General features: G+C 36.6%; 1 protein-coding gene across 1 annotated transcript in view; it reads right to left on the bottom strand.

Annotated features, from left to right (window-relative positions):
* Positions 1 to 16,798, bottom strand: part of COL25A1 (collagen type XXV alpha 1 chain) — a 269,830-nt gene that overhangs the window by 61,654 nt on the left and 191,378 nt on the right. Inside the window, exons 8-11 of the mRNA XM_087935959.1 lie at positions 10,988 to 11,059; positions 9,519 to 9,626; positions 3,986 to 4,021; positions 581 to 607 (exon numbers count right to left, since the gene is read on the bottom strand). Coding sequence (XP_087792085.1) covers positions 581 to 607; positions 3,986 to 4,021; positions 9,519 to 9,626; positions 10,988 to 11,059 — 243 coding nt within the window. The remainder of the gene's footprint in view (positions 1 to 580; positions 608 to 3,985; positions 4,022 to 9,518; positions 9,627 to 10,987; positions 11,060 to 16,798) is intronic.

Below are 16,798 nucleotides of genomic sequence, written 5' to 3' on the forward strand. Positions count from 1 at the left end.
GGAGAGAGATGGGGCAGCTGCCTCAGAAAATTCATTTGAAATATTTTTTATTCCTGCCGTATTTGGTACTGGTACAATGCTACAGTCCATAAATTGTGAATTCATTCTGTCACTGTCAATCCTGATGAATGTAAATAATATTGAAAACATTCACAGGAAGTCAGTTCTCTGGTTACTATAGAAATCAAATTATACTGGCCAGCAATCAAAAATCCATATTTCAACAACACCTAGAATATTTTTTTCTTAAATCATATGGCAGCAATTCAAAGGCCAAATGAAATTCAAGATGCATTTTCCACTATGTTTAGAGTTTGGTTTCATTATTTTACCAGTTCAAGTCAGAACATTATAACTCTTTAACTGGTAAATTTTAGCTAACAGGGTGAAAGGAAACATTGCCTTCATTTCTATAACTAAGCTGTGTTGGTGAGGAGTTGAGATTTTTTTTCTTCCTTTAGTGGTGTATTTTGAGAAAATAGAGCTCACAAACTAAACAGCTGCTATAGAATGCCAGTAGATTGTACCTTGGCACTAGGCAGAAAAAAAAACACCTTTCTTATCACTGAGTATACTATACCTTTTGTCCTGGAGGCCCCTGAGGTCCCTAAAAGGGAGAACAATGGAATTAACATAATAATATAGACAGTTTAAGTTTAAATAACTAATTAAAAGCATGCTCCATTGTGCAACTACCTATCTTGAATCAAAGTAATTGATGTTTTGTACGTTAGGGAAAATCTAAGTATTCTGTAAAAACACAACAGGTATTTTTCTCTTTCTGTATATTAATTATGACCTGCTAGATTCCTTCCTTCCTTCCAGAACCCCACTGCACATGCAGCCCAACACCTGATTGTTGGATATCTGGCACGCATGTGCGGAGTTCAGGGGGGGCGTGGGAGACTCACGGGACACACGGGTGGAGTTGCACATGCATACACAGGGGCATGGGTGCATGCATTGCCTTCTGGGTGCTGGCACATTAGCGTGTGTGTGTGAACGCAATTTTTGGCACAGAAAAAGGTTAGCCACCACTGTTCTACATTACACTCATTCTCTGTGCTACTGTATATAGAATCACTGTTCAACAAAAATCAATGTATAAACTTGATTGGCGCAGATATTTCAACCATAAATGTGAGTAATTAAAGTAAGGGTGGAAATTTTATCTCTTGTTAATCAAATTATAATGAAGGTTACAGAGGTGAAGAAAACAGAACTTTTATCAGTTAAATACAGAATTATGACACCATTTACCTTAATATTGTATGTAGAATTTAAGAGGGGAAATTTGCAGTGTTAACCATTCCTATCACCTATTCCAATTCTCTAGCTGTGAAAAACTGCAAATCAGGATTGTCTCTTAAAATGGGATTTATTTAGGCTGTTGTGATTGCTTTTCTAGCTAAGGAGTCAGATAAAAAATGTGTTAATTAAATATAAAAATAAATCATGCATTGTGATGTATGAGTTTGGAATATAGTAGGCTCTCAAAAAATAACCTTTTCTCTTATTACAATATTATAACATAATATTGACATATTTTTCTTTCTTTCTGTTCCCAGAGGAAAATGAATCATATACACTGAAAAAAGTCTTTCTTCAGAAAAAAGGATGCCTGCAGCAGTTGTGACTGGATATGCCAACTGTAATTAAAACCACCCTCAGAATGCATTTCACCATTTATTCATACTGACATATGTTCCTTGCCCTGTGAACTTGAAGCTCACTGAGTTGAGTCAAGCACCAGCTATATTCTGGAAACTCTCTAGAATGGCCACAGAAGAGGTTTGGCACTTCAGGTCACGAAGACTTTGCTTTTTATGGCCACAGAAGAGGTTTGGCATTTCAGGTCATGAAGACTTTGCTTTTTATTTACTTATGATCTATTTATAACTTTCTCTCCTTCCTATTTTTCCATACACTCTTAGAGAGAACAAAGGAATGCAAGTTATTAATATATGTACAAACTGACTTAACTGACTACCTGAATAGCATAGGGTACAATGCTGGTTTTAGGAAGCATGCTACATGGATATCTTGCAGCTTTTGCGGAAGCAACATTTTTTAAAAAATGCTTAAAATGTTTCAGAATGTATGTTAGCATTTTACATAGTTTGTTCTTACATTTTTGTCTTGCTATTGGTTTGGGGAGAAGGTTTTTGGCAATATTTTATAATAGTTCTAACAATTTAACATGCTGTTAAGAAATGGTACCCAAAGTTACATGAGCAGTTGTACTCTGTTTTATAAGTAAGTGCTCTGGGCCTCCTGAAGGTATCAAATTCAGCACTGTGAGAAGTGAGATCTTAAACTTGTTGGATAACACAATCAAACAAAACTCTTTGTTATCAAATTTCTAATGCCTGTTATTTAAATATCCCTTTATAAACATATCTGAAAATTCTGCTTTTATGTTGGGAATCAGCAGTTTTTCTCCATTTTTATCAAGTAGCAGAAGAGATACCTCTTTCATAGAAAAAGGTTAAAAACACTAAAACGGAAGCAGTTCTTTCATGCCTTCCACAATTTAACACCCTCTTGATATGTGTAAGAGATGAGTAGGCTGAGCCCAAGGGTGGGATCAAATGTGTTATCAGTTTGGAATAGCTACACTCCCAGAAGAAATCCAAGTCCAAGCTCCCCCACCCCCCCACCCCGGGAATTGCGTTGCTCTTACTTAGAGACAATTTAACTTGATCATTAGTAGATGAGATTCTTGTATATAGGTTGCATTTAATAAACTTTTAGTGCTTTGACTCAATTCCTATGCCTGATTCTTGTGCCTAACAACATGTTAGGCAATAACTCTCAGATTCCAGGCAGCATATGAATTCTGGGAATTGTATTCTAAGATTTCTAAAGGACCATGATTATGTTTTTAGTCATGAGTAAAAATCTGATAACATATGGAGTTTGTGCAGAATTCAAAACTATAAATCTCATATAATTAATAAACACATTTGGATTCATGTTTTGATCCAAAGTGTTAATAAATTATTAATTCTGCTAAATAAAAGTAATATTTTTTCAAAAATGAGAAAGAATCTATAACCTCATTATTCTTCACTACATAGTTTCACATTTCATGTATAACAGAAAGGTTACTCACAGACTGAGAATGAGATGGGGGGGTACCTAAATTTGATAGATTGTTCAGTACTGCATTTTAGATCAAGGGTTGCCAACCTTTTGGACCTCAGGGACCACCAAACACATAATTTTAAATCCCACAGACCACTAATATGAATTTTGACTGGCTTGCTGATGTTGGTGGGAAAGTCAGTCCCATATTCCAGAGCTGCAGTAGTCACAGGACTGGCCCTTTGGTCATCCCGGAGCAGCTGCTCTTTTACCCGGGTGCACCGGCTTGTCATGGACTGGAGGAGCTGCTCCAGGATGACCAAAGGGCCAGTTTTGTGACTACTGCAGCTCTGGAATATGGGACTGACTTTCCCACCAATGCCAGCAAGCCACCCTGGGGGAGATTTCTCTCCCCCACTGTTGGTCTTATCTTCCAGTTTCAGCTCACGAGGCTCTATTCAAGGTAAGGTTTGCACTTGGCTGAAGAGTGGGGGCCAGTGGGTGGGTGGGACATGTGGGTGGCACAGCCTTGTGTTCCTGTGCAGCTTGGATTAATTGCTTTGGGGGAGTGCTTTGGGGGGGACATTTCTCTGTGGACCACCAACATTTTCTCGCGGACTACCAGTGGTCCCCAGTCCACTGGTTGGCGACCACTGTTTCAGATTATACTCTCCAGTACTTCAATTTTGATTTGCTATGAATTTGTATTGTATCATTAGATTAATGAGGATGGACATATGTTATTATTATTACTGTTATTAATGGTTGTCATTCCATGTTGTTGTATGCTATTGTGAAACTACATGATTTGAAAGCAAATATACTTAATGAACAATGACCATAGTAATAAGAATATACCTTATACCAAACAGAAAAATGAAAATATAAACCTACTTACCACCAAACCTTGTTCACCTGGTTTTCCAGGTTCTCCCTTAAACACAAAATAATGATAAATACAATTAAAAAGAAGATGAATAGACAAAAATAATACTCAGCGTGTCCATTAATTGTGAGGACCATGTGGTGTTCATGGATCTTACATGGCAGAAGGGGGAGGTTACTGCACTCATGCCTTCTTTGTATATGTCCTAAACATATACACAAAAATATTATAGAATATTGGACTAAATGAATAATCTAATCCAGGATGTACTGGACATCAACTTCATCTTCATTATATAGGAAAAATGATAATTCATACGACTTTTGGAATATTAGATATAATATCTTACTTGAATTTCCTAGAAATTTCGTAGAAATTCAAGTGCACCTAGAAATGACACAAATCCCCAATGTTGCAGATTTTATTGAAAAGGGCACCAACTAACCTAGGCTGGGGCCTGGGAGAACAATCAAGTCTTTATGGCTCTTTGGAATGGCACACTTCCAGGGTACTGATAGATGAGATTGTTTAATCAAATTTTTATACTGTTTAATTGGATTTTGCTGTGTTCTAATTGCATCCACATTTTTAATGAGGTGTTAAATAATAAAGTAAAATCATCCTGATTGTCTGACATCTGTTTTGCTAAACAGCCAGTTTTTCATTCAAATGGGACATTCTACAGTACATCCTCTAGTTTAGGGGTCTCCAACCTTGGCAACTTTAAGCTGTCTATTTCGTAAATTTGAAGATCCAGGGCTACTTCAAATTTCGTCTGTTGTTGCTGCTGAATACTTGCCAGCTAAGCAACCAATTAATGCCCTGCCACTTAACAACGGGTGTATCTTTTCGGATCCGAAGGGTGAAAAATGGGAAAAATTAATCACACAGAATGACTATTAAATCTAGCAACCCCCCCCCCCACACACACACTTAAGTACCTTTCGTGGAACATAGCAGGCTGGGGGAGAAGGTGTGGTACCACAGAATTCACCAACTATATTCACTCATTTGATGTGGTCCTTCAGGAGACCTGGGCATGTGATAAGATATCCCTTACAGGGTTTACAGTCATTTCCTTGGCCGCCACCAGACAATCTACAACAGGAAGGCCTAAGGGTGGTCTAGCTTGCTTGGTCTCTACTTCTTTGAAAGTGGAGACAGTGGAGCTGTCCCCCTGTGGCTCTTTAGCTATGGCGCTCCTAATTAAGAGAGGATGCAGCAAACTGTTAGTGTTCAATGTTTATCTTCCCCTGACGATGAGGCAAGCTGATACTAAGGCTCGATGGGGCGTGCTGGAGAATTACATTACTTGTATGGAAATTAAATTTCCAGCGCTGTACATCCTTATAGGGGGCGGCTTTAATGCCCGATTGGGAGTCCAAGTTCCTCATCAATTGAGGCACTCTACTCCCAAGAAACCCTCCAGGCCATAGGACATCTGATTTCAGCCAGACATTCTAAGGATGAATTAACAAATTTTGCTGGCATTCAGTTAGCCCTTTTAGAAACCCAACACAATAAGATGGGAGTACCCTAGGTGATCTAGCTGGTGAGTTTACTTTTAGTTCCTCATGTGGGAGTAGTGTTATTGATTTTATGCTGGTATCCCAGCTTCTTAGAAAGGTAGTCCATGCTTTCTATGTGGATTGCCTTACCGAGAGTGACAACTACCCCCTGGTTACAATCATTGGGCTTTCCTCAAATATACATCTCCCTAGGGGTCCCCAGATATTAGATCCCTATGTGGCCTTGTATACAAGGAGGATCAAATGCTCTTCTAATACTGCAAGAAAGTTCCACTCCTTTTTATCATCTCCGGAGTGTCTCGGCCTATACAATCAGGCCTAAGAAGTAGTGACCCTGGGACAATCTCAGCCTTTGAATCACTAATTAATAGTGTTCAAAGGGAGCTAGGAGCCGTCCATAGGCTGAGAGGTCCATATCATTCAAGAAGTAATTCTTGGTTTGACAAAGAGTGTCTGATGTTCAGGAACCAGATTAATTGGGATTACCGGCTCTGCCGTAATCGAGGGGATAAATGCCCACCAGAGGACTACTATTGCTTGAAGCGGGAGTATAAAGGACTAATTGCTAAGAAAAAGAAAGCTAAAGAGACAGAGAAGTGGGATCTACTTCTCCTCTCCATTCAGCAGAAGAACACTCAATTATTTTGGCAAATTGTTGCCAGCTCCTTGCCAGGTCATCAAGAATTCCCCTCTGCTGTATTTCCAAAAGAGATTGGGAAAACCATTTCTTGGCAATTTTCCAGGTGTCAACAAGTTCAACCGTGCTTGGGCCACAGCTACCTCCTGCAGTTCCTGACAGGCAACCCATGACTCATGCTGAGATTACCGAGTTTATCTTCGAACTCAAGTCAGGAAAAGCCCCTGGCCCTGATGCTATACCCCAATTTGCTAAAATCCAATCCCGAGTGGTGGATTCCTCTCTTAGCAAGACTGTTTACACATATCAATACCTCTGGCAGGATCCCTACCTCCTGGAGCTTAGCAATTATTGTTCCAGTTTTTAAATGAGGAAATAGGAACAACCAGCCGACTATTGCCCCATAAGCTTGCTCTCCATCATTGGAAAACTGTATGCTAAATATCTCCAACATAGACTCCTCACTTGGGCTGAGGAGTCTAATATTATTGGTGCTGAACAGATTGGGTTTAAAGCAGGTTGTGCCACACTGGACCACTGCTTTGTCTTAGCGCACCTGGTCGATAAATACACTACCATACCAGGTGGCAAACTTTTTACTGCTTTTATCAACCTCAGGTCAGCATTTGACTCAGTCCCTAGGGGACTGTTATGGTCAAAACTGCTCAAAAGTTCTATCGATAGATGTATTCTGTTCATAATTAGATCTTTGTACAACCAGATCTCTTGTCAGGTCAAGTGTGGTTTGCAGGGAGAACTTTCAAATCCTATCCCGATTAAGAATGGAGTAAGGCAGGGTTGTGTTCTGACTCCTCTTTTGTTTAATTTATTCTTATCTGACTTGGCCTTTCACATTGGACGTATTGAGTGCCACGCCCCAAAGCTGTCAACTACGAATATCCTGCTTCTTCTTTATGCTGACGATGCGGCCCTCCTTTCATTGTCAAGGCCAGGTCTGAAAAGATTACTTTTTGCATTTGGGTCTTACTGTGCTGAGAACCACTTGTCCATTAATTATGACAAATCCAAAGTATTGGTGTTCTCTAGAGCCCGGAAATTGTATAACTGGGCTATCAATGGTAATGTTGTTAAGCAGGTTTTCCATTTTAAGTATTTAGGTATTCAATTTCAGAACACCAGTGCTTGGACTAGACATCGAACCCAGATGCTAAATTCTGCCTCCTGTAGTCAACAGCAGATTTTAAGATTTTTTTTTTATACCCAAGGAGGCCAGTTTATTCCTTCTGCTCTGAGTATTTACAAAGCCAAAACTTTGGCTCAAACTCTTTACGGAATTCCCATATGGATACAGGGTTTCAAGGATTGTATTGAAAGAACCCAGGCTGTTTTTCTTAGAAAACTTCTGGGCCTTCCTCCCTGTGTTGGTTTTGCTCTGATGTACCTGGAACTGGGCACTCGATCAGTCGAATGTATGGCATGGATTAACACCTTTAAATGGTGGTTTCAGGTGCTCTTTCTGGCAGACCCTGGTAGCTACCTCTCCCTGGCATTGGCTGACTCTCATATTTCTTGTTGGGAGAGGAAGCTGATGAAGAAATTACACCTGCTAGGTTTTATGTGGGATGCCCTGGGAGATTATGGCCTTAAGGACGCCCAATTTAGTGTAGTCCAACGGCTTGTGGACATTGACTTGCAATATCTACGAGCCAGAGCTAAAAAAACTTGCTCCCCTTTGATCAGCCAATTTAATAATTATGGACTGAGGATGGCTTCCTATTTTTACACTCTAACCATTCCCAAGTATAGAAGAGCTTTCTCCCTAGCTCACTTTAATGTCTTGCCCTCAGCACTACAGGATGGGCGATTTAAGTGGCTCCTGATTTAACGAGCAGCTATGCCCCTGTGACAGAGCTGAGGTTGAAACTGTGGAGCATGTCCTTTTATATTGCCCTATGTATAATGCAGGTAGATCTAAATTACTGTCTCACCTTGAAACAGACCTTTCTAGACGCAATGTTAGTAATTTGTTCTTATATTGTCTAGGGGATGGCTCCTCATACATCACTTCTCAGGTTTCCAATTTTTTTTTAAGAGCTATAACCATCAGAGGAGAACACTGTAATTCCCCTTTGTCAAGTTTTTGGTGACCAATTGTTCATGACTAATTTTCCCATGTTCTTCTTTTGTTGCACTTGTGTTTTGTCTGTGACCACAAATAAAGTATTGTTATAGCTTGCTGGCTGGGGAATTCTGGGATTTGAAGTCTTCCAGGCTTAAAGTTGCCAAGGTTGGAGACCCCTGCTCTATTTCACTTTACTTTATTTTTATCTTAATTTATTTTATCTTGTCATACTCTATTTTATCTTATTTTATTTCATTTCATTTTGTCTTATCAAATTCTATTTTATTATATTGTGGTTGACATTCATTATTTCTTGATATAGTCAATTAATCATAAAATTACTTATAATATAAAATTATAATAAAAACATGGTAGGAATAGTTTCCTAGAAGTTCTTTCTCCTAACCAGAGATGGTATTCAGCAGGTTCTGACCAGTTCTAGAGAACCAGTAGTGGAAATTTTCAGTAGTTCAGGGAACCAGCAAATACCACCTCTGACTGGAGATTTTACAGTATCCTTCCCCCGCCATGCCGCCTAAGCCACACCCACAGAACCAGTAGTAAAAACATTTGAATCCCACCATTGCTCCTAACATAGTTCTAGTTAAGTTCATGTATTTCCTTAGAATATTATTCTTACAAAACAGGAGAACAGAAGACTATTTACTTTAACACTAATGTACTGCACTGCTAACTGGTAAAACATATTAAAATTCTCAATGTAATTTTTCACAGAAAAACATTTCCCAGACATATCTTAAATATATGAATTTAATATGGAAATTAATTATAATTATATCAATTTAATATGAATTTATGAGGTTGCTTTTGGCATACAAGGCTCTGAGGATTTTAATTAACTATTACAATCTGTACAAAATGTTACCAGAATAGTTTTTTTTAATTATTATTCAACGTGTGTATGCATCCATAGATCACTTATTCATTAGCAAAAAAATCCATTAACCAAGATAAAAAAGGAAAAAATAAAAAGTACAGATGTTAACATAATAACTTGCCATTATTTAACATAAGTTTTTATTAATGTGTCACTGTGCTATAATAATTTTTGTTGGAGAAATAAAAATAATATCAAAGTGCCATTTCTTTCTCTTTCAACAAAAGGTATCAATACTAAAGGGTTTGTAAAAAAAAGTTCTCATCATCTCTGCTAAGTCCAATACTAGCTTTTCAGATAAATATTCTGAAAGAAGTCAGTTAATTCCCTGTCTATCTACATCTGTGAGCTTAATTTAGGATGCATATGCTGTGTTGTACTTATACTGACTGACTCACCGGCACCCCAGGCACTCCTCGTGGGCCATCTTTGCCAGTATCTCCAGGAGGCCCTCTTGGTCCTGGGGGTCCAGGGGGTCCAGGAGGTCCAGCTTGCCCTTGATCACCCTGAACACCCATCAATAAGACCAATGTTAATATATTCAAACAATCCAGTGTAACAAAAAAAGAATGTTCAAGAAATCATGCATACAAAGAAAGTCAAAAGTCTATGTGCATAACTAACTGCTCATATTTATCACATACTGGACAACCTGTGACATGCTGCGTTATCATTTGAAGGATATTACCTTACCTAAACAGAGAAACCGAGGTATCATCAGTCGATACAGGAGCAGGGATGACTTTTGATTTCCCGTTGGCTTCTCCATTGACTTTCCTTGTGGGAAGCTGGCAGGGAGCATTGAACCCTTCCTTCCTTCCCCTTTTTCCATCCCTCCCTCCCATATTTTTTTAACAGCAAAGAACTGATTACTTCTCAGAGAAGACAAGGAATTGAATTTAGGCCTGCAATTCCTAAACAATTTATTGGCATTAATTGAGCATTGATGCTGATGGCTATTCTTTTTAGGCAAGAACATGGCTTCAGTTATCCTTTTTAAAATTTATGTTGGATTATGGCTGTCTGTTCTTTGTGGCCTCTGAAGCTTTTTTACAAACTGCATCAGTTGTCTTGATTGGAAAGTGACAAAATGCACACGCGTAAAAAGGCAGCGTACTCTTAAACCACAAGTAAGCACACTTTTAACATGCAAGTAATAATCCAACAGAGAATGTTATTGAAAAAATATTCTCCATTTGTACATGACACAAACTAGAATGATCTTGTGAAAGTTCTGCATTTTAAGAATACACAGAGATTATCTCAGATTTACTGCTCCTAAATTTCACATATACTTTTCTTCAGGGGGAAAAACATGTCTTTGGATGTTGTATTAAATGTTTAGCCATTAGAGTTAGATGGAGGCTTTCATGACAGGTTACAAAATCAGTTCATGAGATTTGGCAAGTGAGCACTGATTGACATCTATGGGGCCAATGGAATATGACTTCTTGATGAAATCTGTATAACTTTTTTCAAGCTTTAAACCAAACAGTTCAATATTTATTTAATTTCTTTTTTAAGCAGCCTTTTCATAAGTACAATTCAGAACAACTTGATGAACATCAGTCTATCCACTTCACAATGCTTCATGTTGAGTAATTAACTGTTAAATTAACAATTACTCTTCCTTCAACAATATTGTTTTATTCAATTACCAATCAAAATTTTAAAAACCCTCAAGACAATTGATAAAATTAATTAGCACTATATAGTGAAACCCCATGAGTTTTATTTGACTGGGATTTTTTTTTAAAGCATCCATTTCATTAATAGTAATATAGTTCAAAAAAAGCTTTATCAATATTTATAGCAATCAGCTGCAAGCAAGAGAATGGGAAAAGTTCAGAGACAGATGAAGCACTACCTTAATGAGGCGGCGTTTAATGAGCTGCTGATCAGCAGAAAGAAACCCATGATTGATTTTAGGAAACACCATCTGATCAGGCAGGTGAGGCCAAAGGTTGAAGTGCAGAGATGAAAGAGTTGAAGAACAGACATCAGAAGGCACCAAAGAAGAAATAGAAAGGTATACATTAGACTTGTAACTGCAAATATAACTTCCAACTGGTGCTTCTGTCTTCAGGAGAATCTATGCTTTGTTTTATAATTATTGCAAAGATGCACAAGGAGGTAGAATCTGCGTGGGGTTGTCCTTTGATGAAGTAAGTGGCAACACAAACTTGCTCTGAAAACACCTAATTGGACTTTAATTTTAAAATATTTCTTCAGTATCTGGAAGATCAAAATGGAATGCTTTTTTTAATTATTATTTCATTTCATGAGCAAAGATTCCAGGAGACAAAGCACTAGTTCAGACTCAGTCAGACTTTCCAAAGAGCATAGGATGCCTGGAGCAACAGGACCTTTAAAATACTGGAGGCGTAATTGCCTTCTGGTCCCTAGGTAGTTAAAATAAGGATTAATTTTTAAAGAATGCAAGGATGTAACACCACCAAGACAAAAAAATAAGTGGTAGTATTTCTAGAGTTTTTATACATTTTTAAAAATCTTTGTGATTCCTTTATAAGTACTCTGTTTTGACCATTAAAGTTAGTTATTTACTTATAAGTTTGGGTTTTATCTAATGCAGTTCATTGCTGAATCCTCTGCAATGCAACAACATTGAAGATATAAGGATCCATAAGGGATGATCAGGTTCTGAAAGCAAATTCATTATCCAGGACATCTCCATGCTGATATGGAAAGACTGGCTGGCTGGTGTGTATTGGCCACAAACCTTGACGGTGAGAATCTGATTACTGTGAAGGCCGGCAACTGTGGGGAAGCCTGGCAGACCCTAGGAACATACACACACAGAGTACCAAAATAACACGACACAAAACGTCACACACAGAATGGCAATTTGACAACAGACACAAAATTAGCTTTATAGCTCAATCTTCAGATTTGTTATAGATGGTGGCATCTTATATATGTCATTTTTTTTTTTGGAACAAATATGGACATGGGTCGCCAGGATTAAACAAGTCACCTAGAAATATAAACTATTAAAGGTAACTATTTGAATACCAGCATCTTATTTATTATCCACAATGGAAACAGGCCACCTTTTTAAAAATAATGTTATTGTGGATTTAGTAAGGTTAAATTATATACACAAGTGAACAACAACTAGGAAATGATGTATCTTTTAAAGTTTAATAGGGTTTTTTTTGTCACCATGCAACATAAAGTACATAACGTATCAGTGACACAGAAACATAGACGTACTGAACATTAAATTGAATATTTTACTACGTTGGAACTAAAGAGTTAAAGTATATCTTTCACATTAATCAAAATTAAATTTTTTAATATCCTTACAAACTAAGAGAAGATTATCAGATGCAAGAGAAGATATGTACATCTGATTTCTTCCAACTTTCCAGTACTGTTTTTGAAGATAGTGGGGAAGAATAAATAGATTTTAAAAAGGGATAAATTTCACACTTATTTGTTGGGTATACTTTTTTAAAATAACCATCCATCTAACTATTCAGGAGAAAAACAAACAAATGTACATACAGTACATTTATAGACAAATCCCATACATATTAGTGTGCAAATAATTCCTAGAAAATGTACGGACTTAACACAGAGATAAATAGTTATAGGAGTTTTAAAAATTATTAGTCCTTCCAAATACATTGTGGTACTTTCAAATGATTAGGAATTTGTTTTCAGTTTGGATGGCTTCCACTATGCCTTCTATCTATCTGTATATTATGGAATAGAAATTTAAGCAGAACCTTGTAGAATCATAGAACACAACAAATTTTGTAGAACTATTTCAAATATTTGCCAAATGCAGGACTCCACTATTACAGAATCTCTGACAGATGGCAATCCTGCCTCTGTTGAAATACAACTAGCAAAGGAAAATTAACCACTTTCTGAAGCAGACTATAGCAACATTGAACAGCATTTAGTATTAGGATTTTTATTTTCTAATATCCAAATAAAATCTGTTTCCTTAAAAAATAAACCCATTCTTATTTTTCTGTGTTCTAGAACAATTATGAAAAGCTCTGCTTTATGTTCTACATGGAAGTCCTTCAGATCCTTGATACCAACAATCAGGTCTTCCTACAACCTTCTCTTTTCCAGACTAGACATACCGAATATGTCTGAATATCTCTCACAGATTTTTTCTTCCAAGTCTTTTATCATTTTGATTGGTCCCTGCTGAACACATTCCAATTTTTTAGTGTTTGTCCTAAAATGCAGTGTTCACAGCTTAATTCAGTATTTAAGTACAATTTTATTAATGTAAAATAGAAAGGAACTATGACAGTTTCTTTATGTCAGTATAATATTTCTATTAAAGCAGCCTAGGATTGCATTTGCTTACCACTGATTTTTACTCACATTTACTTATCCAGCTCTGCATTCATCTTTTAGCCATCTTTTGGTCTTTTCTCTAAGAATCTCATAGTTTTATGAAATGCATTGCAGAGGCCATTCTATCCTTGCACTCAGTTAAATTGGGCACTTTATCCCTCCACCCATGACATGAACAGAGGGGAACATCTTTGATTAAAGTTTTCAGTAACTAGGCGGTTCTTTGATTAATATTTCTAGTAGATTAAGATGTCTTTTAAGTAACAAAGCAAGTTCTCCATGAGGAATGTAGAATCTGATAACAACTGGCCAAACCTGCCAAGGACACTGACTTGAAGTTTAGTAAATTGCAAACTCATTATGTGAGAAACACATGCCCTAGACTAATATTAAAGATCATACTAAGTAAATACGAAATGTTACATGCTACATGCTAGAATAAGTTACATTCTTCAGTCCTATCATTCTATTCATGTGTTTTCTGAATATCCCAACTTTATCAAGCAGATAGTAAACTTCACTTTCATGTTTATGAATTGCCAGGAATCTCTAGTTAATTTTTATTGGAAACAGAATAATGGACTACATGGCCAATCTATAACTCACTCTTTCAGTCAAAAAAGACTCTCACAACTGATCTAACGTATATATGCTGAACTGCTAGATTTCAACTGCATGGGAAAATAACTTATAAACACCATCTCTATTTAAGTAACATAATAAATAGACTTGAATATCATGCTGATAAACAACTAAAGAGTATTGAATGCTTCATTTTAAATGTTAAATCAACAATTGTTTCTCCTTTACATTTCCTGATAGTTGAGAAATCCACATGAGAAGACTTAAAGATGTACATTTTCTTTCTATTTTTCTTTTGTAATACAGCTACTTTGCTTGTCCTTCCTCTGCTCCACCCCTTCCTGGTCTATTGAGCAACTGAAGCTAATACAGAAGACTGTCAGTTCTGTTGCCGCTTTCCTATATTATTGTGAACAATTGCAGCTGCAGAATGAAACTCTTGGCAGTGAAGACTAATCATTGGACTTTCACGGATAGGAAAGGTTGTTTACATTACTAGTGAGGGCAAAACATTCAGGTTCGGGAGTAATTTTTTTTTATTCCCTAGCTTATGCTGTGAGCTGCCATGGAGAGCACTGAAAGTGAAGCCAATTTTTGCCTGAAATCCAGCCTGGAGATTGATGGTTGGAGAAGATGCATGTCTATAAGATGCTACAGTTCTAGTGTCTGATCCTGATCCAATTCCATACCCTTTAAGCTCTAGAGAAAGCTATTATCTCCATACTGAGGATCAAAGAGTTTAATCTTGTAGCAATACAAGATCTATGGCCAAGCTTTCTGGAAGTAATTTGTGCACTGTAGCTCAAGATGTAGAGACATTAATGAGTCTGGAAGAGGCCTTGCAAGGCTGCTTCAGAAACCAAATAATTACTGGAGACAACTTTGGTAATATTTCTTCTTACATTCTGTGGCTGGAACCAATAATTTTGCTTTGCTTACTTGAGTCTTGATGCTCACCTATATCTTCATCATGCTTTTTTATTTGATACAGGGTTCTATTTCTTATTCTTGGCCTAAAGATTAAGTATAGATCACTATACTGCCTAGTGAGTTTGTGGGAAGTGAGTTTGTAGAAAATATTTATGATTCCATTTTTTTCTATTTTGTGATTGAGCATTGGCATCAGGAAATGAACTTCATAGTTCCATCCATCCACCAAAGCACCAAGTGAAAAAAGCATCTATCCCCATAATCTGGTTATAATACACACAATCACTGTTCAATTCAATATCCAACTTTATTATCATTGCTGATTAAAGGTCAGAGAAATGTTATTTTTATTCACTTGTTTGTATATTGCCTACTTAAATGACCCTAGTACATAGCTGCTTGTGCAAATATTGCAGAATCTTGTTGGTTCCCTGTAGCAATGAAGTTTTTGTTTATCCTTGATTTAGCTATACAAACATACATAATTCTGCAAAGATTCATGAAACAAAACTTAGAATTGCCACCTGCTGTCCATTTGCACTTCATATATTCACAGCCAGCTGCTACTATTTCACATCAAATCATTCTAACTGTTAACTAAATGATCCTGACAGTTTATATGTTGGCCTCCCCTTCCTATACTTCAAGCTCCAATTAATCTCTCAGACTGGGCTTATTATTCTACCTGATTCAAGATTGTTTTGCATCATTCTTTATACAGCCTCAAAGATTCACAACAGGAACTTCTTTCCTTCAAATATTTTTATTGCAATTTCTGCTTCCTCAATCAGCAGCTAAATTTAAACAATGACACAACTCAGAAGCTAACAAAACAAAAGGGTATTCTTGATAACATTTTCATTCATTCAAATCATAGTTTTGATTTTAATAGAGAAACTTTGCAAGCATATGAGTTTGTTAATAAATATTGAGTAGTAATATTCCCCCCGTAAAAGCTTTCCAGATACATTTCTCTCTCAAATTTATCCTTAAACACATTTGCATCCATTGACCCTGATAATCTCTATGTCACAAACACACATTTATCATCTGATCATTATTAATTTTGGACCAGTATTAAATTGAAGCAGACATGGCATTTAGGTCTTCTAAGATATGTTTATAAAGAATGCTTTCTGAATGCTTCTAACAGGTTTTTTTATATTTTCCATTATTGCATATAGCACATTTTAATAATTATATTACTGTTATAATTTTTGTACTTCACATCAGCTACTAACTGATTTACCAAAGAATTAAAAAAGTAACCTATTTTGGAATAAGGTGCACCCAAACATTCACATTTTTGTGAATTCACATACATTAGTGGTTACCTCCTGATGTTTTGCCATTCAGATGTTTTTTTCTCTTGTTTCATTGAGTAACTATATGTTACAATTTTTGTTTAAAAATAGTGCATTTATGTACAATTATTCCTAACAGGCTTGCTTTTATTCAACTACTCTGCCTGCAGGAACATTTATATTACTGAAGAAAATAATTTTAATTCAGAGTGAAGGCAGTGCCATTTAGTAAATAATGCACTACACTTCATTTGTCCTCAGTTATGACAATATGATTATATTATTAAAATATATTTGCAATCTGCTTATACATTGTTATAAAAAATAATCTTTCAAATTTTCAGTGCAACAGTCATGCTATAGATTAGTGACAGATGTGAATCTTATGTCAGCTATCTAAATGAAAAGGGACTTAAAATTTTAATAGTGAACTTCTGTCTCAAGTTCTCTGAATTCTGGGGTTTGTTCAGTTTTTGTTTAAATTTCTTCTAAGCATTTCCTGAATATCAGAGGATGCC

Source organism: Pseudonaja textilis, chromosome 6 (genome assembly GCF_049901715.1).
Source record: "Pseudonaja textilis isolate UNSWEBS1 chromosome 6, rPseTex1.2, whole genome shotgun sequence".
In the NCBI taxonomy this organism is placed as follows: domain Eukaryota; kingdom Metazoa; phylum Chordata; class Lepidosauria; order Squamata; family Elapidae; genus Pseudonaja; species Pseudonaja textilis.